Below are 25653 nucleotides of genomic sequence, written 5' to 3'. Positions count from 1 at the left end.
CATTCTAAATTATCAGCACAGTATCTCTGGTTTTTGCCTGGTTGTTAGTTTGCTCAAGTTGCAGTCCAGGGATTTCCTATGATCCTGTCTCCTGAACAGAGCTGCATACCTGTTACATTAGACGAATCCCCCAGATCCACTTCTAAGTACTTGGCTGCCTCTAGTCCATTTTCCAAACTGCTTATTCTGCAAAATAAATCTATTTAGGAATGTTCACTGACCACTTCTATTTATCTGTTTTACTTTCACTACTGACTTACTGACTATATATATGTTAGACATTTTAGAGTTTATAATAGGCATTATGTCACAGTGTATCTTCAAATAATTTTATACCATTTCACCCATAATATACAGGGTTTATTTTCATTTCTCCTTTTTCATAGTAGATTTAACTTCTATGACTATTATATCCTCTTCAAAATAGTTAATGTTTTAGCTTTAAACACTATTATATATTTTCAAAGAAACTAAGAGACAATAAAGCATCTTTTCTGTGTAGCTCCTGTTTACCATTTCTGGCACTCTTTATTTTTGGGAGGAAGTTTCCGTCTGTTATCATTTTTCTCCACTTAGGGGATGTCCTTTAAGATTTCTTATTGTGTAGTTCTGCTGACATTAATTTGTTTCAGCATTTCTACATCTGAAAATTTCCTTATTTCATCCTCTTTGTCGAAGGATATTTTTATATGATAGAGATTTCCAGGTTTACAGTTCTCTTCTTTCAGCACTTTAAATAAGGATTTCCATTATTTTCTTGTTTGCATTATTTCTAATACAAAGTATTCCCCCATTTTTCTTGTAATTCCTCCAAGAGTAGTGTGTCTTTTCAACTTTTTCCTTGTTATTCAATTTGATTTGACTGTGAATCTAAGAATTCATGCTTTGTTACTTGGATTTTTAGAATTTGTTCCATTTCCTAGGTTTGCTTAGTTTTGAAATTTTAAAAAATCTCTCTCCTCATAATTTTTGTTAAATTTGAACATGGCTGGAACATTTTGTCCTCATCTGTCTTTCTTTTATCATTCCAAATACATACATGTAACACTGCTTTGTCATGTTCCCTAGGTCAGTAGCCCTTTTTCTTTTTTTTTTGATCCCTTCCCCCTTTTTGCTCTGAGCTTTAATGGATAGTTTTTATTGAATGTTTTACTGTTCAGTGATTTTTTTCTTCTACAGGATATAATCATTGCCAGAACTTTTTAGTGAATTTTATATTACAGATATTGTGTTTTCAGCTTTAAAATTTTTACCTGGTTCCTCTGGCTTTCCCGCTGTGCACTACCTACATACCTATCTAATGGGGAGGGGGTTACTGTTTTACTTCTGAGGAACATCTCTTTCTTTCTTCACAGCCTTGCCAGAGTATGTTGCCCAAACTTCTGGATTTTTGCAATTTATGTGAAGAAAATTTGTTTCTTGCTATAGATTTAGTTTTCATTTCTTTTATTCTGATTCAAATTGAGCATTCTTTAATGTGTTTAAGGTTCTTTTGTTTTATTTCTGTAAACTGCTTACTTATAGTTTGTTTTTGATTTGTAGCAAGTCTCCTTATAATATGGCAATGAGTCCTTTGTTAATATAAGTTAAAATACTTTTCCTACTTTATCTTTGATCTTTTGTTTTTGATGTACTAATTCAGTTATTTCCAATCCATAAATTATTTTAATCCTCCTAATAACTCTGTTACCTACTTACTGATGGCTTGATTTTTTTTCATGAATATCTCTGCTATTGTCAAAGCAAAGCACATGTTTCTCTCTAGCCCACTTAACACTCATTAGACATCAACTTTTTTAGTTAATTATTCAACAACCATTTCTCATGGCCCATTGTGCACTAGAATCTGTGCAATGTTTTCTGTGGAATGAAAAGGGAATATAAGTCTCTCATTCATAAGGACCCAGTGCCATGTAGGGGAGGCATCAAAGAGCCATTTTGTATTATTTGCCTGGTGCTGCAGGAGCACCAAGGAAAGCACTGCTCTGTAGCTAGAAGACACACATCAGGGCAGCTTTATACATATTAGAACTAAAAGAAAGCTAAACAGATAAAAAATCTAATATACAGAACTGAATTGGATCATATTAGAAGCAAGGTTTTAACTTTGGAACACTTGATTGCAAAGTTCTAAAGTAGAACTAGATTTCTGTCAAATTGCTCAATTACATTAAAGTTGGATTATATTACACAGAGCTTTGCATTAGCTTATTTATGATCATTTTTACTTCAGGTGGTTTAATATTGGCTGCTGATTACTCTCAGCTTGAACTGAGGATCTTGGCTCATTTATCTCATGATTGTCGTCTCATTCAAGTATTGAACAGTGGAGCTGATGTTTTCAAGAGTATTGCAGCAGAATGGAAGATGGTGGAGCCAGAGTCTGTTGCAGATGATCTGAGGCAACAAGCAAAGCAGGTGACCTTAGTGGACAAGTTTAGCAGAAATCACAAGAATTTAATGGTTCAAAATTTTTTAAATTATCTCAATTATTTGGAGTTTTCTCTATCTTTGGATGTTTCAAACCACATTCCTCAGAGCCTGACTCATGGTGTTTGTTATTCTTTCCTTCGTAGTGGCAATAGAAAGAACTGGAAGGTGAAGGTCTGAGGCCACTTAGTGTCAAGAAAGCCTTGTGTATTCAGGACCATAATAAGGCTAGTTACAATGCCTTACACTCTGTAGATGCTTGTTTAAAAGTGGTAGGGATCATAGTATTGGTTGGTTGTGGTATTTATTTATGAGTATGTATTTATGTGTATGTGTATTTTAAATCTTTTTCTAGTCAGTAATTGTCCTGACATAAAGTTCCATATTTTCACTTTTATATTTTGTATAGAAGATGCTCTCTAAGCATCTGTTTAAAAATAAATATTGCTGAAAAAAATAAATATTGTTGAAGAATAAATATTAACAACTGGTAACTGATTAGCCTTTTGGGGCTGGTGAAAGTTCATGCTGCCCTTGTACCTTTGAAATGAATCTGTTTGAGTTTCTACTCCTAGATGACTATTAGGCACAGAGAAGGTCAAAGGCCACATTTTTATATTTTATATTTTTATATTTCCTGGCCTTGATTAACACTGTGCTTCCTTATCATGTGCCCTGTGGAATAGACAGCAGGATTATTGGTGCAGGTAGAAGCATAGCGCCCCAGCTCTGAGTCTTGTGCTATCCGTATTACATGTGTACTTCTAATTGCTTTCTGTTGTCGTGTCTAACTGGCCTCCTCTCATCATTTCTTGTTTAACACCAACGTTTGTTTTTTCCACTATTAGGAAAGCCAGCTCTGACCTGTCAGTTTAATCAACTCTGAGGTCCTGCACTTAGCAAGAATCAAATCCTAGGCAACATTGGTAATATTCCCACAGTTAAGCCTCATTACCAACTCTTTAGATAGGTGTTATTATTTCTGTTCCCATTCTATAGAGGAGACAACTGAGGCACAGAAAGTAATTTGATCAAAGTCATACAACTATAAGTGGTGGAGTCAGGAGAAATTCAAAAGGTTATAACTTGAGCAATCTGGCCCTCTAACCTACACATTCATTCACTGGTAGTGACTGCCTCTATGTAATAAGCCCTTTCATGATTTACCTGTGTATATGCTATAACACTTTTTTCCCTACTTCACTAAGCACTGAATCATCTAATTTATGAATCTTGCTGAGATCTTAGACAGTAGTAAGTTTTATGGGCTAAAAACAAACAAGCATCAGGAATCATAATAAAATAAAGCTTTTTTTGTTAGTTTTTTTGAGACAGCATCTCAGTATGTAGTTCAGGATGGCCTTGAAGCTACTATGTAGCTCAGGCTGGCTTTGAACTTGCAATTATCTTCCTGCTTCAGCCTCCCAAGTGCTGGAATTACAGGCATGCACCGCCACACAGAGCTGATAAAGCATTTTTTAATAAACCACAAAAGGAAAATAAAAAGAGTAACTTCTTTCCCAAAAGATTAAAAGAAAGGAAGAAGGTGATGGTAGTGGAGGTCCCCCTAACTAGCTTATCACATTAAAAATGTTTGGAGTTCTGGGCCGGGGATTTAACTCAGTGGTTCTGGCACCTGCCTCTCAAGTGCAAGGACCCGAGTTCGATCTCCGGTATCGAAAAAAAAGTTTGGAATTCTGATACTCATTTTATGCAAGTTATCTTTTTGTGTTCTGTTAACATTCACATAGAGCTTACTTTATGCCAGACAGTTTTCTAAACACTTACATACAGTAAATCTTCTAATCTTAATACCATGACAGGCATTACCATCTTCATTTTATAGGTGAAGAAATGAAGACACAAAGAAAGGTTGAGTGATTGGTGAAAGAGCGTATGCCTTTTGAGTGGTGGTGCTGAGCTGGAACCTAGGCAATAATCCCTGCTAAATCAGAGTCTCTTTGGTGGCCCATCTGGATCTTTTCCCTCCACTGCTCCCCAAATTCCCTTAGATTTTGTTTGTATTTAACCAGATAAATTCCTCCTTTGTGGGATGTTAGGGGGCTGTAATTTGAAGGTATTTATTTCCAGCATGGTCTCTACATTAAGAAATGATTTGTGCCTTTAGTCCTGTCCACAGGACTAAAGTAGAGGGATGTTTGTAATGCTTTCTTTCCAGCTTCTAGGTGCTTCTTTAGGCAGATGTTAATGGGGTACTCTGAGGAGTAAGAAGCTCCTCTAATGATTGATGGATAGAGGACAAATAGAAATATACCTCTCCTTTTAGGCTGGGACTATTCTCCTAAAACATGCACACACATTCAAATTAACTTATTCTTTCTCCTTTTCCTTCCTTTCTCTCTTAAGAAGTAACATAGCCTGGTGTGGTGGTATACACCTGTAATCCTGCACTCAGAAGGCTGAGGCAGGAGAATCGCTGTAAGATCAAGGCCAGCCTGGGCTTCATAGTGAGTTCAAGGACACCCTGAACTACATAGCAAGACCCTGTCTCAAAAAAAAAACAAAAAACAAAAAACCTCCAAGGCAGATCTAATCATTTCTTTGACTCACTTAATTTCTTTACTGAATATGATGACTCCCTTTCAGATTTGCTATGGAATCATTTATGGAATGGGAGCTAAATCTTTAGGAGAACAAATGGGCATTAAAGAAAATGATGCTGCTTGCTATATTGACTCCTTCAAGTCCAAATACACAGGTAAAGAAGCTTGAGTGTTAGAATGTCTTCTAGATGCCATTATTTGCAATCCAGATTCCCCATGTTAGATTAATTTAAATTTGTGTTAATTTTCTATGAAAATTTCTATTTTCAGAAATTTTCATCAGGCATTGTTTAGGGCAAATAATATGAACCTTACTTATTATGATTATTTACTAAGATATATTGTTTTTCATAAAAGTGGGGACAAAGATAAGAACTCTGCGAGAAAACTGTGATAAAGCAGTTTGGGTATCATTATCTTAAGTTAGATGCTCTTTTGACAGCTTTTAAATGTATAATTTGCATGGGGTTAAGTCACCCTTTTCAAGTATATAGTTATATGAATTTTGATAAATGTATGTGGTCATATAATGTATATTACATTCAAGACATAGAACGGTCACTATAACCCCAGAAAGTTCTTTCATCCACTTTTGTAATCAATTCTAAACCTACTCCCATTGGCATTGACTAACCAATACTGTAAGAAAAGAAAAATATATAAAGATTTGAAAGGAAAAAGGAAACTTCTTTTTTAGTCAGATGTAACCTGATCTTGTACATATTAACATGAACATGAATTCTACAAAATAACTAGTAGGACAAAAATCTAAATTTTGGCAAGACCCCATCATATAAGTTCAGTCTGTAAAATCAGTCACACTCCTATATACTAGCAAGAAACAATTAATGATATCTTAAAAAAAAAAAAAACTTGAGGGCCAGGGATTTAGCTCAGTGGTTCTGGCGCCTGCCTCGCAAGTGCAAGGTACCAAGTTCGATCCCTGGTACCAAAAAAGAAAAACCAAAACTTGAAATACTGGGGCATAAATTTAGCAGAATATGTGTCAGACTTACACATTGAAAATTCTAAAGCAGTCTGGAGAGAAATAAATAGATATGGGCTAGACCATGGTGATTTGTTGAAAGCACAATATCGTTACGATGACAATTCTCTATAAATTGTCATAGATTCAGTGCTATTCCAATCAAAATTCCATTAGACTTTTATGTAGAATTTGACAAGTTGATTATAAATTTGTATGACATCTAAAGGGCTTGGAATTGCTCTAATAATGTTTTAGGGAAAAAATTACAATGCTGAGGACTACATTTCCTCATTTTAAAACTTAATATAAAGTGACAATAATCAAGATAGGCATAAGGTAGACTTAGAGAACAGTTAAACACAATAAAGAGCCCAGAAATAGACCTATAAATATATTTGATTTTCAAAAGTTGCTGTGGAGATTGAACAGATGAAGGAGAGTCTTCAAGTAATTAGTGCTAGAGCAACTACATACTGGTATGGAAAAAAAATGAACCTCAAATTTTATATCACATTAAATGCAAAATTTAACTTGATGGGATATGTAGACTTAGAAGTAATAGCTAAATTATAAATCTTTCAGAAGAAAACAAGAGAGAAATCTTTTTGACATTGTGATAGGCAAAGATATCTTAAGTCATAATAATAAATTAGCCATAATAGGAAAGCATTAATGAAAAGCACCATTAAGGAAATATAAAAGTAAGCTATAGCTCAGGAGAAAATATTTGCAATTCCTACTGTCCAATAAAGGACTTGTACCTGTAATATATAAGGAACTGTTATAAATCAATGTTTCAAAGGCAAATAGTCTAATAAAATAAAAGTAGAAAGATTGAACAGATACTTTACCAAATATATGAATGACATTAATTTTTGTCATCATTAGTCCTCAGGGAAAAGCACATTAAAACTAAGCACAAAAATAGTAGAATGACTAAAATTAAAAATACTATATCTCTTACTTTGGTGGGATTTTAAAAGGTAAAACCACTTTGGAAAAAGTGTTGTATTTCTCTTTCATATAAAGTTAACATACACTTAACCACATGACCCTGAAACTCTAGTTTTAGGTGTTTGTCCAAGAAACATAAAGAGGTATGTCCAAAGAAAGATTTGAAATGAATGTCATAGCAGCCAAATATTGAGAACAGGCCAACTGTATGTTCATAGGAAAATGGATAAACAAATTTTAGTATATCTCTACAATGAAATACTACCAGTCAAGGAAAAGGAATCAAATATTGATATTTGCTACAATATTGGTGATTTCTGAAAATGTTTTTTGTTAGGAAAGAAGGCAGACATATAGTATGAGAACATACAGTACAACCCAATATTGTGGAATTTAAGAACATTAAAAAGAAAGAGTTATCAAGAGGCTCAGTAAGTGCCTCTGGCTAATAATGGGAGGCTGAGAGAGACAGCAATGCTTTCCATCTGTAGTAGTAGTAGTAGCAGCAGCTCTAGCCCATATATCAATTGTTCACTTGAAGTGGCTGTCTTTTACCGGATCTGAATTATACTTCAGAATTTTTTCAAGTAGTTCTGACAGTTGAATATTCAAAGGCCTGGTACAGGAGTGAGGTAAGAAAAATTTGTAGAAGCTCAGCCTCTTAAAGTAATTTTTACAGGGAAAAGGAAGGTATCTTGATCACTTTCTGAGGTTCCTGTGGTGGTGGTGGTCAGACCTCTCCAACAGCTTCACCTGCCTCTGAGCGTTCTGCCCTCTTCCTGTCACTTGTCAATAAGTGTCTTTCTTGTGCCGACCACACAAGAGAAAGACTCAAATGAGGGTTTCCAATTGGGAGGCATTTGTGTTTGTTCCTTAAGATGAGCAGAGTGGCAGAAAGCAGAGATTGTACCTCTAAATAAAGGTAGAGGAGCGTGGTCTCTGTTACCCGATGGTGTTACGAAGAGACTGAGTGCTCTGGCAGAGGAGAACCTCTTGCGCAGAGACAGGAGTGAATAGGGTTGGGACTGACCCACCTGAAGCAACAGATTCATCCTGGAGAGCCGTTGGCACTGTGATGGACCTGGACCTGGATGGCAGAGGATGGGTGCCATCTAGGGACACCCCTGTCGCAGATGCCTTTGAACACTATTCTACATATTGTGTTTTTGGATTTTAAGCAGTAGAGATTATTAATCTCTACTAGTGAATGTTTATTATACCTCATATATTAATTTCAGCAAGGTCCTACTTTCCTTCAAAATATAGATAGTAAAGAGGAACTATTAGAATGTTTTAAGCCTCAAAGTGATAAAATCAAAAAGTAGAGAATGTAGCATCACCAAGGAAGGGAAATCTGTGACGTGTAGTGTGGAATGGTCTCAAGATCTTGGAGTAAAAATACCTAAGTTCCTGTGTTGTTCTGGAATTTAGTGTCATATACTTTTGTTATTGTTGATTAAAAAACAGATTATGTTATTTCTAAAGTTACTTTTTCCCAAACTTTTCAAGTCAACAGAAAGCAAAAGAAGATATGATACTAGTGTTAAGACTCATAGGCAGGATTTTGGTGTATTTCATTCTGTGTGTTGAAACCATTGAATGAAAATAATGATGGACCTTGGTTGTAACTAAGTATTTCTGTATTTTCTTTGTAGGGATTAATCGCTTTCTGAGAGAGACAGTAAAGAACTGTGAAAGAGATGGGTTTGTTCAGACCATTTTGGGAAGGCGGAGATATCTGCCAGGAATCAAAGACAACAACTTTTATCGTAAAGCTCATGTATGTTGAAATTTCTGTGGATTTTTAACTTAACGTTTTAATGACATGGACTTGAATTGGATCTTTGTTTGTACATGGTCAATCATTGGTTTTGTTAAGGACTTCTGAAATGATGGCACAGTCATTGGGAAACTAATGTAAACTGGGCCAATTTAACACTTGAATTTAAAGATGTTCCATTTCAGTGAGCCAGTTATTTATTAGCTTTGGCAACAAGTTGTAAGAAACTTAATTATTTTATTTGTTCATTGTTCTGTGGTCCACATACTATATGTTCATTTGTTATATTACACCAGATTTCTAACATTTCTCAGAGATTAGCCAGCCATATTATGGTATTTTTTAGTTCTTCTAGTTAATTTTTTTTTTTTTTTGGTACCAGGGATTGAACTTGGGTCCTTGCGCTTGTGAGGCAGGTGGTGGAACCACTGAGCTAAATCCCCAGCCCCCTTCTAGTTAATTTTAAAAGCACAATCTTACTAGAGGTCGTTAAGAGTCCTAAAATAGTGAGCAAGGCATCATTTTTATTTTAATTTAGTATGTGGTGAGACATAGGCCCAGTTTCATCTGCAAGCAGCCAGTTTTTCCACCATTTGTTGTATAGGCTTTCTTTCCTTCATTATATGCTTTTGCCCCCTTTGTCAAAGATGAAGTAGTTGATTGTGTCAGGGGAAGTTTCTGTTTCCTCTGTTCTGTTCCATTGATCCATGTGTCTGTTTTTGTTCTAGTACCATGCAGTTTTTTATTTTTAACACTATATTCAACTTTATTCAGATTGTTCAAAAGCTTACATTTTTCATATATTTACTATAAATGAGAGCTTAGATTTGGAGAAAAACTATGGAAAATGAATGTAGTTGTAAATGTGTATCAAGGATTGATTTATATTTGAACACCCCTCTGACCATGCAGTTTTTAACACTTGTTGCTTTGTAATATAGCTTGAAGTCAGGTATGATGTTTCCTGCTTTGCTCTTGTTGCCCAAGAATCCACTTGCTATTCTGGTTCTCTTCTGTTTCCATATAAATTTCAAGAATGTTTTCTCTAGATCTGTGTATTACGCTGTTGGTATTTTCTTTGGCATTGCATTAAATCTATAGAAAAAATTTGGAGTATGGCCATTTTGACAATGTTGGTTCTGCCTACCCAGGAGTAGAGGACATCTTTCCATTTTCTGATGTCCTCTTCAATCTCCTTTTTCAATCTCCATTTTTTTTTCAATCTCCATTTTGAAGAGATGTTTCACTTTCTTGGTTAGGTTAATTGCTAGGTATTTCATTTGTCTTGATGCTGTCATGAATAATATTATTTTCATAATTTCTTTCTCATTGAGTTTATTATTGGTGTACACAGATGTTGATGATTTTTGTGTGTGGATTTTATATCCTCGTATATTGCTGAAGTTGTTTATTAATTTTAAGACCTTTTTTGGAAGAGTTGTTTGGGTCTTCTATGCAAAGTATGATGTCATCTGCAAATAATAATTTAAGTTCTTCCTTTCCTATATTTATCCCTTTTATTTCTTTCTCTTGCCTGATTGCTCTGGCTAATGTTTTAAGTACTATGTTGAATAGAAGTGGTGATAGTGGGCATCCTTGTCTTTCTTCCTGACTTTAGGGGAATGCTTTTAGTTTCTCACTCTTTACTATGATGATGTTGGTTGATAGTTTGCATAAATAGCTTTTATCAAATTCAGGTATGGTCTTTCTATACCTGTTTTCTTTGGTTCTTATTATGAAGGATAGTTAGATTTTGTCAGAAGCCTTTTCTGCATCTATTGATATGATCATGTGGTTTTTAACCTTATTTCTGTTTATGTGATGTATTACATTTATTGACATATGTCTGTTGAACTATCCTTGCATCTCTGGGATGAATCCTTCTTGGTCACGATGATGACCTTTTTGATGATGTGCTGCCTTCTATTTGCCAATATCTTGGTGAGGATTTTTGCATATATGTTCATTAAGAAAATTGGCCTATAGTTTTCTTTTTTAGTTGGGCCTTTATCTGGTTTTTGGATCAGAGTGATACTGGCTGCCATAAATGAATTTGGGAGCATTCTGTCCCTTTCAGTTTCTTTGAAGAGCTTGAGGAGTATTGGTGATAGAACATCTTAAAAGGTTTTGTAGAATTCAACAGTGTATCCATTGGTTCTGTGGCTTTTTGGTACTGGTAGATTTTTTATTACTGTCTTTATTTCATTGCTTATTAGTGGGTTGTTCAGCACTTGGGGGGATTAACTTCTTGGGTTAGCTTTGGTAATTTGCATGAGTCTAGAAATCTGTGTATTCATTCAGAATTTGCCAATTTGTTGGAATACAGTTTTTCAAAGTAGTTACTATTTTCTGGATTTTGACAGTGCCTGTTGTGATTTCACCTTTTTTCATTTCTACATGTATTGATGTGGATCTTTTCTGTCTTTCTCTTTGTAAGTCTAGCAAAGGGCTTATCTATTTTGCTTATTTTTTCCAAGAACCAGCTCTTCAGTTGGTTGATTTTTTTTGTATTTGTTTTAGTCTCAATTTCATTGATTTCCAGTTTAATCTTTACAATTTCCCACCTTAATTTTGGTTTGGGCCTGGATTGTTTTCTTAAGTATCGTAATATTCCCCATAAGACCAAGAGGCACCCCCAGATACCATCGGTAAGTGTGCACAGATCCCAGAGAGGACCAGAGTAGCACAGGTGTGCAGGTCCCGGCCAGGGCACTGCCAAGATACCAGCAGGTTGGGCCTGGCTAGAAAACAGCTATGCAGGTGTGCAGGCAACATCAGAGGCCCACCAAGATACCATGAGTAAGTGTGTGCAGGTCCCAGCCAGGGCACTGCCAAGATACCAGCAGGTTGGGCCTGGCTAGAAAACAGCTATGCAGGTGTGCAGGCAACATCAGAGGCCCACCAAGATACCATGAGTAAGTGTGTGCAGATCCCAGCAAATGTGGATCAGAGCTGCATGGGTGTGCAGGTCTCAGCCCTGGCCAGACACCAGCAGTTTGGGCCTACAGGCCCCAGCCAAAGGCCCACCTGGAAAAGAGCTGCACAGGTATGCAGGCAACAGCCAGAGGCCTGCCCACATACCATCGGTAATTGCACATAGACCCTAGCCAGAACCCTGCTCAGACACCAGTAAATTGGGTGCATAGGCCCCAGCCAGAGCCATGCCCAGATACCATCTCAAGTGTGCACAAGCCCCAGCCACAACCCCACCTGGACAACCACGCAGTGCAAGGAACCCAGGAATTGGACAATAGGGAGCAGTAGAGAGAAGGCCTCTCTGAGGCTTGCTGAGAATTGAAGCCCCCTAGGCAAGCAAAAAGTTACCTCAACAAAGGCACAGCAGGCTGCATCTTTTCAAATGAGAAGACCCATAAACAAGTCTCAAAACCAGACTCTCAGATCACCTAAGGCAACTCCAAGGGGCAACGAGATGGAACAATCTGATCCTCAACCACCTGGGGTCCCTGAACTGGCAATGAAAGAGGACCTGGAAAAAATGAAATCAGAAATAATTTCTCAGATAACAACAGAAATTGTGTCCATAGTGAAAGTCATGATTAATAACTCTAGAGCAGACACAGATAAAAAAATAAAGGAGCTGAGCAACATGATGGAATCCCAGCATAGGAAACAAATGGAATCCATAAAACAGATGCAAACAGATATCTAGGAGATTAAAAAATCCATTGAAAGTTTACCCAACAGAATGAACCAATGTGAGGACAAAATATCAGATATAGAAGACAGGATTGCAGTTAGTGACCAGGAAAATAGTAAGGGACCACAAGAAATCAATCCAGCAGCTGCTAGATGATGCAAAGAAGAATAACATAAGACTTATTGGAGTCAATGAAGAAACAGGAGAGAGTGCAGATGACATAAAAAAACTGTTCACAGAAGTGATGGCAGAAAACATCTCAAGCAGAGGAAAAGAATTTGACATACACATAAGTGAGGCACATAGGACTCCAACTAGCTGTGATTAAAAAAAAAAAACTACACTTAGGCATATAATAGTTAAGATTCCAGAAACCCAACAGAAGAACAAAATACTATAAGCAGTTAGAGAAAAGAAACAAATCACATATAAAGGAAAGCCCATCAGAATCACAGCAGACTTCTCAACACAAACCCTCAAGGCAAGAAGGGCCCGGAGTAAAATATTTTAAGCCCTAAAAGAAAACAACCTCAAACCCAGATTGATATACCCTGCAAAACTGTATTTCAAAATTGATGGAGAAATAAGATACTTTCATGACAAAGAGCACCCAAGGAACTTCATGAATACCAAACCAGCATTCCAAAAAATTTTAAACAATATCCTAGGAACAGACAATGAGTATCACAACCCCAGAAAGCCCAGCAGAATGAATTGGTCAGGCAAGACAAAAAATTAAATCCAGAGGGGGGGAATCCAACAACAAGAAAAGGTCATGAAAAGGATAAGACAATTCGTATCAGATATAATTGTCAATGTTAATGGTCTCAATTCACCAATCAAAGGCAATAGACTGGCAGAATGAGTTAAGAAGCAAGATTCAACAATATGCTGCCTACAAGAAACACATGTAATTAAAAAAGAAACTCATAAACTGAAATTTAGAGGGTGGAAAACAATATTCCATGTGACAGGAACCTGAAAAAAAGCGGGAGTAGGTATCCTATTTGCAGATCAAATGGATTTCAAACCAACACTAATTAAGAGAGACAAGGCCACTACATCCTTGTAAAGGGAAGAGATGACAATCATAAATATATATACGCAAAATACTAGTGAACCCAACTATATAAAACAAATACCAAAGAACAAGAAAAATCAAAGAAGCACAAATACAATAGTAGTAGGGACCTCACTGCCCCACTGTCAGAAATAGGCACATCAACTAGACAAAAAATAATGAAATACTAGAACTCAACCAAATTCTTGTACAAATGAACTTAACAGATGTTTAAAGGTGTTCCACCCCACAAAATCATAGGGGCCAGGGATTTAGCTCAGTCGTGCTGCCGCCTACTTTGCAAGCGTAAGGTCCTGAGTTCGATTCCTGGTACCAAGAACAAAACAAACAAAATCAGAATACACATTATTTTCAACTCCACATGGGTCATTCTCTAAAATAGATCACATACTTGCTCAGAGAACATGTTTAAGTGCAAAGGAATTGAATTTATCCCCTGTATATTATCAGACCATAGTGTGATGAAATTGGAGATCCATAGCAAAAGAAACTAAAAAAATTTCATAAACACGTGGAAATTGAACAACACACTTCTGAATAACCAATGGGTCACAGAGGAAATTAAGAAATCAGACAGTTCCTTCAATTAAATGACAATGACAGTACAACATATCGGAATCTATGGGACACAATGAAAGTCTTACGAGGGAAAGTCATAGTAGTGAATACGCATATTAGGAAAACAGAATGATCCCAATTAAACAACTTGATGCTGAACCTCAAGCTTCTAGAAAAAGAAGAGCAGGACAAACCCAAAGCTCATACAAGGGAGAAAATTATAAAGATTAGAGCAGAAATCAATGCAATGGAGACTAAGAGAATGATACAAAAAAAATCAATGAAGCAAAGAGTTAGTTCTTCGAAAGAATAAAATTGACAAACCTTTAGCCAACCTTATCAAAAAAAGGAAAGACCCAAATCCTTGCAATTAGGAATGAAAAGGATGAAATTACAATGGACCCAGCAGAAATCCAGAGGATCATCAATACCTACTTTGAGATCCTATACGCCAATAAGATAGAAAAAACAGAAGAAATGGACAGATTCTTAGATACGTATGAATTACTAAAGTTGAACAAAGAAGACCTAAAAATTCTAAACAACCCAAATATCAATCAACAAAATTGAAAACACAATTAAAAACTTACCAACTAAGAAAAGCCCGGGTCCTGATGGCTTCACTGCTGAATTCTACAAGACATTTAGAGAAGAACTATTGCCACTACTGTTTAAACTCTTCAAAGAAAATTGAAAGAGAAGCAATACTTCTGAATTCATTCCTGGAAGCAAGCATCACCTTGATCCCAAAAGGAGAAAAAGACCCAACCACAAAAGAGAACTATTGACCAATCTCACTAATGAACATAGATGCAAAAATCTTCAAGAAGATTCTTGCAAACAGAATGCAGAAGATCATCAAGAAGATCATACACCCTGATCAAGTGGGATTCATCCCAGGGATGCAGGGATGGTTCAACCTATGCAAATCAATAAATGTAATACACTATATTAACAGAGCCAAGGACAAAAACCATATGATTATCTCAATAGTTGCAGAAAAAGCATTCAACAAAACCCAACACACATTCATGATAAAAACTGTACAAAAAATTGGAATAGATGGTCTCTACCTCAATCTGATGAAAGCCATCTATGAAAAACCAATAGCCAACATTGTACTAAATGGCCCAAAACTGAAAACCTTCACATTAAAATGAGGAACAAGATATGGATGTCCACTATTACCACTCCTGTTCAACATAGTTTTGGAAACATTAGCCACAGCAATTAGACAAGAGAAAGATATAAAAGGAATAAAGGTAGGAAATGAAGAAGTCAAACTGTCATTATTTGCAGATGACATTATTCTCTACATAGAAGACTCCAAGAACTCCACCAAAAGTCTTCTAGACTTAATAACCAAATTCAGTGGAGTAGCTGAATACAAGGTCAACACACAAAAATCAATAGCTTTTCAGTACACAAATAACAGACTCACTGAGAGAGGAACTAGAGAAACAACTCCCTTCACAGTAGCATCCAAAAAATTGAAATACCTATGAATCCACCTATTGAAAGAAATCAAAAGACCTCTACTCTGAAAGCTATAACACTCTGAAAAAGGTGATAGAAGAGGATATCAGGAAATGGAAAGAGATCCCTTGCTCCTGGGTAGGAAGAACCAATATAGTGAAAATGGCCTTACTTCCAAAACTACTATACACATTCAATGCAATCCTAATTGAAATTTCAGCAGCGTACTTTATGGACCTTGACAAAACAATCCAAAAATTCATTTGGAACAAGAAGAGACCCAGAAGAGCAAAAGAAATTCTAGTTAACGAGACATGGCAGGGGGTATCACAACCCCCAACTTGAAACTATACTAGAAAGCTACTGTGATAAAACAGCATGGTACCAGCAAAGAAACAGAACTGAGGACCAGTGGAACACATTAGAAGACGCAGAAACGACTCCAGACACACTCAGCCACCTCATCTTTGACAAAGGAGCCAAACACCCTCACTGAAGGAAAGATACCCTCTTTAATAAATGGTGCTGGAAAAATTGGGTTTCAACTTGCCTGAGATTAAAAGTAGACCTATAACTCTCAACATTCACTAAACTAAAATCAAAATAATTAAGGATCTAAATATTAAAATAGAAATACTAGAACAGCTGGAAGAGAGGTTAGGTAGAACTCTTGAAGACATTGGCATAGGAAAAGATTTCATGAACAAAACCTGAGTTGTGCGTGAACTAGCGCAAAGAATTAACAAGTGGGATCTCCTCTTATTAAAAAGCTTCTGCACAGCAAGAGAAACCACCAGCAGTATGAAGAGACAACTCACAATGTGGGAAAAAAATTTTACTAGCCGTTCCTCAGAAGAAGGTCTACTATCTAGAATATATAAAGAACTTAAAATAAGATCAGACCTCCCAAATTTAAAGACCCATTCCAAAAATGGGCAGCTGAAATGAACAGACATTTCTCAGACAAAGAAGTAGAAATAGCAAATAAACATATGAAAAAATGTTCAACATCAGTGGTCATTTGAAAGATGCAAATGAAAACAACACTGAGATCCCACTGCACCCCAGGAAGAATGGCTGCTATCAAGAAATCAACCAATAACATATGCTGATGGGGTTGCGGGGAAAAAGGAACCCTTCTCCACTGTTTGTGGGAGTGTAGACTGGTGCAACCACTGTGGAAATCAGTATGGAGATACCTCAAAGAACTAGGACTAGAGGTCCCATTTGACCCAGCTATTCCCCTGTTGGGTATCTTCCAAAGAATTATCTGTCTCTCTGTCTGTCTGTCTGTCTGTCTGTCTGTCTGTCTGTCTATCTATCTATCTATCTATCTATCTATCTATCTATCTTGGGCATCTTCCCAAAAGAATTAAAACAATCACTCTACAGCGATATATGTGCACCCTTGTTCACATGTGTATATTTTGTAATAGCTAAAACATGGAAACAGCCCAATTGCCCATCAACTGGAGAATGGATAAAGAAAATGTGGGTTTTTAAAAATAAAATGGAGTACTACTCCACCATAAAGAATGAGAAATTAGGCATTTATAGCTAAATGGATGCACATTGAGGTTATACTCTTAAGTGAAATAAATGGGACACACGTGTAAATACTGAATAGTTTCTCTGGTATGAGAAACTGAAAGTGTAAATAAGGACTAAAAGGTATAATAGATAATGTGAAATAGGAAGAAAAGACAGAAAGGGGTAGGGGAAGTGGCAGGGGTAGAGGAAAGGAAAGAAGGGAATGGAATTAATATGAGAAAATGAAAAATGGAAACAAAGTCCTTGTAAATAGGGCTGGAGGATTTGAAGGGAGGGCAGGGGAATGGGGAAAAAATAAGAATCAAGATATTATGTAAAGGGGCTGGGGATTTAGCTCAGTGGTTCGGCTGCCTGCCACACAAGTGCAAGGTTCCAAGTTCCATCCCCGGTACCAAAAAAAAAGATATTATGTAGAGGTACAAATCTCCAGTGATAATGTCATTATATTGTGTACCTAACATGTACCAATAAAATTAATAAGAAAAATTTCATGAACATAACTTCAATTGCACATGAACTAGCACAAAGAATCAACAAGTGGGATCTCTTCTTATTAAAAAGCTTCTGTACAACATGAGACACCACCAACAGCATGAAGAGACAGCTCACAATATGAAAATAAATTTTTACCAGCTGTTCCTCAGACAACGGTCTACTATCTAGAATAAAGAACTTAAAAAAAACACCTTCCAAATTTCAAAACCCATTCCAAAAATGGTCATCTGAAATGGACAGATACTTCTCAAAGAAGTAGAAATGGCAAATAAATATACGAAAAAAATGTTCAACATCAGTGGTCATTTGAGAGACACAAATGAAAACAACACTGAGATTCCACCTCATCCCAGAAAGAATGGCTGCTACCAAGAAATCAACCAATAACAAATGCTGGTGGGGTTGTGGTGAAAAAGGAACCCTTCTCCACTGTTTGTGGGAGTGTAGACTGGTGCAACCACTGTGGAAATCAGTATGGAGATACCTCAAAGAACTAGGACTAGAGGTCTCATTTGACCCAGCTATTCCCCTGCTGGGTGTCTTTCCAAAAGAATTAAAAGAATCATACCACAGTGATATATGTGCACCCGTGTTCATAGCAGAGTTTGTAATAGCTAAAACTTGGAAACACCCCAATTACCCATCAACTGGAGAGTGGATAAAGAAAATGTGTTTTTAAAAAATAAAATGGTGTACTACTCAGCCATAAAGAATGAGAAACTAGAGACATTTATAGCTAAATGCATGCACATTGAGGCCATACTCTTAAGTGAAATAAATAGGACACACGTGTAAATACTGAATAGTTTCTCTAGTGTGAGACACTAAAGGTGTAAATAAGGATCAAAATGTATAATAGACAATGTGAAATAGGAAGAAAAGGGGGAAAGCGGATGGGGAAGTGGGAGGGGTAGGGGAATAGAAAGAAGGGAAAGAAATAAATATAAGACAAGGAAAAAATGGAAATAAAGCCTTTGTAAATAGGGAGGGGTGGCAAATGAGGAAAAAAAGGGAGGGCAGGGGAATGGGGAAAAAATAAGAGCCAAGATATATTATGTAAAGGTACAAATTTCCAATAACTGATGTCAGGATATTATATACCTAAAATGTACCAATAAAATTAATAAAAAAAAAGATTACTTATAAGTTTGTTTGATCTGTTTTCCTAATATGAGCGTTGATTGCAATGGACTTCCCTCTTAGGACTGCTTTCATAGTGTCCCAAAGGTTTCATTGAGTTGTAGAGGTATTGTCATTAACTTCTAGGAACTTTAAAATTTCTTCCTTGATTTCTTTTGTGATCCACTGGAGTGTGTAATTTATTTTCCAGGTGCTTCTACCTGTTTCATGATTTCTTTTGTATTGATTTCTTTTTTCATTGCACTGTGATCTGACAGTATACACACAGGGTGATTTTGATTCTTTTATATTTATTTAAGCAGGCTTTGTGGGCTAGTACATGTGATCTATTTTGGGGAAAGTACTGTGTGCTACAGAAACAGTATTCCAATAAGTGTGTGCTCTGTTGCAGTGGGGTGGAATACTCTGTAGATATCTATTAAGTCCATATTTTCAAGGGTGTGGTTCAGCTCTGATGTTTTTATTGCTTTTCTGTTTAGTTCATTTATCTCTTCATGAGACTGGGGTGTTAAGATCCTCCACTATGATTGTTAGTATTTGTTTGAAATTTTATGTTCAGCAGTATTTGGTTTATGATGATAGCTGCTCCAGTATTTGGTGTATAAATATTTATGACATCTTTTCTTGTTGGATTGTTCCCTTAACTAATATGTTGTGATCTTCTTTGTCTGTTCTAATAAGTTTTAACTTTAAGTTTACATTGTCTGAGATTAAAATTTCTATCCCTGCTTCTTTTTGGAGTCCTGCTACATGAAATATTGTTTTTCATCCTTTAATTTTTAGTGTATGGATATCTTTTTGGATTAGATGAGTTTCTTGAATGCAGCATACTGTTGGATTTTTTTAAATCCAGTCTCCTAAGCTCTGTCTTTTAATTGGAGAGTTGAGTCCATTAATATTGAAAGATATTACTGAGATTATTTACTATCATTGCATTCTTTCTCTGTTGGTGACTCTTCTGTTTTTCTTGTCATTTTTTGTTGTTGTTTATCCACTGACCTTGCTTGGTGTTTTCATTTCATCTAAGTTTTTAACTTTATTGGTTTTATTGTTTCTGCCTAGGATATTTTTGCATGTTTTCTGGAGTGCTGGTTTCATAATCATTAAGCTCTTAAGCTTGTTTTTTTTTTTTAATTTTTCATTGAATGTTTTTATTTTTCCATCTATTTGGACGGATAGTTTTGCTGGATAAGTTAATCTGGGCTGGAAGTTGTTTGCTATTAGGGTTTGAAATACTGCACTCTAAGCTCTTCTGGCCTTTTAGATTTGTGTTGAGAAGTCTGCTGTAATTCATTGGTTTACCATTATATGTGATTTTTTGTTTTTCTCTACTGCTTTAAAAATTCTGTTTTTATAAATCTGGCAATTTATAGGATATACCTTGGTGAGCTTCTTTTTCATCATAGTTGTTTGGCGTTCTGTAAGCCTCACTTGTATTTTAAACTCTTTTCTCCTATTTGGAAATTTTTCTACTACAATTTCTATAAACATATTAATAACTCCATCTGTGTTATCTTCTAGCATTTCTGTAACTCCAGTAAGTCTTAGATTCGTCTTCCTGGTCTCATCTAGTAGCTGCTGGATTTCTTTTTTTTTTTTTTGGTGGCTTCTTTGAATACTTCTTCATTATTTGCCATTTTCCTCAATTTTAGACACTCTATCTTCATATTGGTCATTTCTGAAATTTATGAATTCTATACAATGTTTTATTTCAGGTATTTCTGCCTGAAATATTTTCAAGGATCTTATATCCTTGTTGAATATATCATGCATATTTTGCATTGTTTTCATCAGCTCATCCAATTTTTTTACCTATTTTGTCCAAATCCACCTTGGGCATATTGAGTGATAATGCCATGAGTTTTTGGTTCATTTCCTCTTTGAACTCGTCTAGTTTCTTCATCCTTTCTATAAACTTTTTGTAGAGTTCTGCTACCTCTCTGTTTGTGCCCCCTTGCTCTTAGGAGAGTTGGGAGACCTTGGGAGTATTCTATTGCCTTGCTTCTCCATGATCCTGTGTGTATGTATATCTGGTTTTTATTGTTTATGATCCCCAGGAACTGCAGATATTTGCAGAGAGAGAAAACCAGTTGTTATTCACTACTATGTTACCTTGGCTGTAGTAGTAAATTCAATGGCATCACATGCCAACTGGATATTGCCAAATCCCAGGAACCACTTATGGGCATCCCCTAATCAGAACTAAGAGGACTATGATTTTAGTGCACACAGACTACCCATATAATAGTCTATAATACTTTAGACTACTAGTTTCTGCTGAATGTAGGCAGGAGTGCCAGGTTCAAAGATACCAGTAGACTAACTACCCTCTCTTTCAGGACCACCCAATCTGATGATTTCACCCTCAAAACCTGGCCTCAATGGAATGCAGGCCCTGTGAACTTCCTGATCTGATCTCAGGTCTCCCAAGAAATCTCAGGAGATCCCTATTTAGCTCTCCCCCTCTCAGGAGACAAGCCTGTCTCCCAAGATTTCTCTCACCTGGTCTCTGTGGTAGGGCAATACTTCAGTCCTGAAGTGAAACTCCCCTCTTGGGTGTTGGTCTCTTCTACAGTCAGGTGGGCCTGTTGGTTAATACCTCTGTTGCCCAGTAATAAAGAGATCCCAAGAGCAGCCTCTGGCATGTGCTCATCCAGTCAGTCCTGGGGTCCTCCCTCAGCTGGGCGCATGAGCCCCAGTGTGCAGCTAGGGTTGGGCAGAACTGAGCTTTGTATGATACAAAGGCAAGACTTCCAGGTTTTCTTAACGTGGAGGAAAATCGCAGAAGTATGACACCATGAGACTGGAGCATTATATTTGTGCTCGCTTATGGTATGTTAAAACATCCCCAAAGTTTCAGTGGTTTATGACAAGAGACTTTATTTCTCATTCATATTATATTTTGGCTACAGGTTGACTGTGGCTCTGCTTTAATATTGTCTTCTTTCTGGAGTGATCTGTATCTGGGATGTGCCCCACTTTTTGTAGCAGTGTTGGATAGCTCTTATATATCCTGTATGTCAATTTTCCTCCAATTTTATTGGGCACAACAAATAAAGCTGTCCTTTAACAGGGACCATCACTTCAAATCACCTGGCTATGGGAGGGGCTATGTCATGTGACAAAGAAAGGTGGCAAGGAATAGAAACTGCACAGAGGCGGTTTCCTGAAGGAAGATTGAGTATAACTCTAAAATTCAGTCACATCATTCTAACTAGTGACAACTGAGTGAGTTTACAATGGATTAATTAGCATGTGACAAAGCAACAGTAACTTTGGAATAAAAACGTATATATCTTTAACCGATACTTAATATCCTAGAACAATGGTGGTGAACCTATGGCATGCATGTCATTTTTTTGTTTTTGGTACCAGGGATTGAACTCAGGACCTTGCACTTGTGAGGCAGGCGCAGTGCCACCGAGCTAAATCCGCAGCCCACGTGTCATAGGTTTTTAAGGCAAAAGATGTTAACGTATGAGTTGTTTTTTCTAAACCAAAACCTCAGTGTTCGGGTTTAGTTGCAGTGTTGGCACTTTGTCATAAATTAGTGGGTTTTGGGTTGCAATTTGGGCACTTGTCTCTAAAAGGTTTGCAGTCACTGTCCTAGAAATTGGGTGTAGCCCAGGTGACAAGGAACTTGAGGAACTTCTCAAGCTATATCGACTACCCCTCTTGAGTAAATCCTTCCTATTTTCTGAGACCATTTGAGGCACCATTAGTAATAGTCATGGACAGGTTACACCAGGATATTAAGCCAGGCTCCCTTCCCTACTGCCCTAGAATGTTAATTTTCAGCAGCCATAGCCACCTGCTAATAAACTCCCGCAGCAGTTATTTCAGGGAAGTTCTAACTTCACACCCAGGGTTCCAGGATCTACATTTTCTCTGGTAACTAATTATTAGCCTCAGCAGGCCATGAAAAGCTCTGATTGATAGCAGAGGGCTCTCAATGTCCTGGGACCAAATTCTACACAAGACTAAGAGGCCATTGGTGTAGGGTGTGTGTTTCCATCCCATTTTATGAGATGTGATAATCTACTTCTATTTAGGACTAAGAATATTTTGAGCAATAAAGCCTTTTGAGTTTAGAACAGTTAAAATACTGATGGTGTATTTTTATAAAGTAAAATAATTTTAAGCTGCTATATACATGCTAAATACAATGTAGTTTTGGGGTCCTGAGAGTTGATTTTTTTTTTTGAGGAGTCAAGATTTAATAGCTTTATGGTCAACAGGCACCCCATGAAATTGGGACCAAGAAAAATAGTTAACCTAGCTATCAATCAGACTTGATCACATTCATCCTAGGGAATTTGTACCTGTCTCACCTTCTTGTGTTTGATCTGTTCTCTTGTGGAGGGCTGAGAATCTAGAGCTATGGATATTATAGTTGGCATTCTTAGGATTCATCCTAATAGTTGATGTCCTGGGTCATATCCCTGTCCAGATTTCCATTCTGGCTGCAAATACTAACATTTATCTGTCGACACTGAGGGCAAGCCTGAAACTTTGCTGGTGTAACTGATGGAGCACTTGTCTTTCCTAGGCTGAGCGTCAGGCCATCAACACAACAGTCCAAGGATCCGCTGCTGATATAGTCAAAATAGCCACAGTTCACATTCAGAAGCAATTAGAGACCTTCCACTCAGCCTTCAAATCCCACAGTCATCGGGAGAGGATTCTCCAAAGTGACACAACAGGTTTGTTCATCAGTGAGGGCCCTCTTCTAATATAGTGAAAATAACTGTCCGAAAAAAGAGAAATAGTTTATATTTTATTTCTCAGAAGTTCTCATGAAGTATTTATAATTTTGGAAGTTATTAAAGATCTGTCAAGAATTATTGTTTATGTGGGTTGTGTCTACTGTATATTAGAAATTAAATAGGGAGGGCTGGGGATTTAGCTCAGTGGTTCTGCCACCTGCCTTGCAAGCGCAAGGTCCAGTGTTTGATCCCTGGTACCAGAAAAAAAAAAAAGAAATTAAATAGGGAATTTTAAAACTCATTAACGTTTAAAAACATTAATAAACCCACCACATTTTAACATAAGTAACATGTTTTTATGAAAATATATCTTTACAGAACAAAAGAAAATTAGTGATGGGTGACTTTTACATTTCTTCAAGTCTCTTTAATTCTTGGCCTTAGGAAAGAAGCTAGAGTCTCTACTCTGTGTATGCATCAATTCTTTGTAGTATCATGTGTCCTGTGACCTCTGGAAAGTCCTTTTAAAGTCTAGGGTGTCACAGGTCCCAGCTTGGGGGAGACTGATATGCTTCTCATGATGTGGGAAGCTTCAGTCCTAACCCAGGATGACTAGTTACTGTACACTTTTGAGATAATGACACTGAAAAGAACAAATAATTTGAGTGTTACTCTGTAATTTTGACTCTGCAGTTCTAGGATCCTCTATGACCTTAGGTCAGTACAGGAATATGTTGATTTTCCTATGTATTTATGACCTTCAGTAGTCTCTGAAATCTGGGAATGCACTCTTGAGTTGACCTCATCATCACATAAGTTCTATTACCATCTTTTCTTGCTCATTTTTTTTCAAAAAAATTTCTCTAAGTTCTCTTCATATTGCTTAAATTATTTCTTGTCCTAACAAGTACATAGAACTTTTTTCCCCTTTTATCACGTCTGTACTTTTGCTTTAAATACCATTTCACAGTTCCTGGGATTATCAAACCATGACTACAGCCATGCTTTAAATTTTCCCTGTAGGAAGTTAAGGAGGGTTGAGGCATCCAGGGGAAGAATAAGAGGCTGGGGATGGGCAGAAATGATACAGATCAGCAGACGAGGCTGGGATTTGCTATTTAAGAGACATATGTGTAGATTACAGAGACTAATGTAGCCAGTTATATAGGTATAATAATGGGAAAGTTAGAAGTAAAAGTTATCAACCCACATTTAAATTTAAAATATTCTCAAAAGGGGAAGAGAGATACCATACATGATTGGAATATTTACATACTGTCCACAGCAGAGTGATGTGTCAAAATGAGGGTGTAGACCAGTGATGGCAAACCTTTTAGAGCTTTCAGTGATAACAAAAGGCCTGCTGCAGCATGTGTGTCATAGGTTTTCCACCACTGGTATAGACAATAACATTTTTGTTTTTACAATAACAATTTTAAGAATGAGTGGAAGGCAATGTGGCTGTGTCATTTAGAGTGACTTCGTGATGTCATGCTGCGTTAGAGGTAGACTCAGGTCAGGGGATATAAGGGAAGTGAACTCAAGGAGACAGAGCATACAGGGAACAAGAAGATCATGGCCTATGGAGTCAGAAGCCAGATAACTAGGGGAAAGTAGGAGCACAAAGCTATGGTGATCAGAAAGGAGAAAAGCTAGAGTGTCCAGGCAATCAGTGGGGTGCAACAAGTGAGGCCTAATGGTGCAGATTAGATCTTAGCTAAACTGGCAAACAGATGAAGAACCTTGCCACAGAGTGAGAGCTACCTCAGCACACTTGGGCTGGAGACAGTGACAGTGCAAGGACGCTGGTAAGAAAGCAGCAGATATTGAAGGAGATACTACTTGGGCTGGCCATGAAGGGTAAGTCAGAAATCTGGATGGTAGGAAGGAAGGACTGCTACAAGGTATGGGAAGAGCAGGTACTCTACAGGTATTTATTTTGGACCTTATCTTGTGATCAGACAGCTGTGGTCTGTCCACTATGCCCAGCTAGTTAGGAAATGGTACAGGAGATCTTTACCATTTTAAAAGTCATGGGTTCTTTTGAGAATCCACTGAAAAGTATGGATCATCATCACAGGAAAATGTATAGACACTTCAATTCACAGATGCTCTGAGGTCCACATATGGATACTAGGTTTAGAATTACTTGGCTAGAGAATATGATCCCACTGAGGAAGCACTAGTTCTACCATAGTGAAGCTTCTAGTCATACAAAGATATGAGAGAATTCCCCTTTACAAATCACTGTCTAACAACATTAGCTTACTTT

At 36.9% G+C, this 25653-nt stretch overlaps 1 protein-coding gene across 4 annotated transcripts in view; it reads left to right on the top strand.

Annotated features, from left to right (window-relative positions):
• Window positions 1-25653, top strand: part of Polq (DNA polymerase theta) — a 158658-nt gene that overhangs the window by 131062 nt on the left and 1943 nt on the right. For all 4 annotated transcript variants that reach the window (XM_087209112.1, XM_087209115.1, XM_087209108.1 and 1 more), the window contains 4 exons: window positions 2234-2418; window positions 5038-5149; window positions 8592-8716; window positions 23225-23378. In XM_087209112.1, coding sequence (XP_087065238.1) covers window positions 2234-2418; window positions 5038-5149; window positions 8592-8716; window positions 23225-23378 — 576 coding nt within the window. The remainder of the gene's footprint in view (window positions 1-2233; window positions 2419-5037; window positions 5150-8591; window positions 8717-23224; window positions 23379-25653) is intronic.

Source organism: Heterocephalus glaber, unplaced genomic scaffold (genome assembly GCF_053883595.1).
Source record: "Heterocephalus glaber isolate CG9 unplaced genomic scaffold, H.glaber_assembly_v1.0 deba00000122, whole genome shotgun sequence".
Lineage (NCBI taxonomy): Eukaryota > Metazoa > Chordata > Mammalia > Rodentia > Bathyergidae > Heterocephalus > Heterocephalus glaber.
This window is presented reverse-complemented; position numbering and strand designations above follow the sequence as displayed.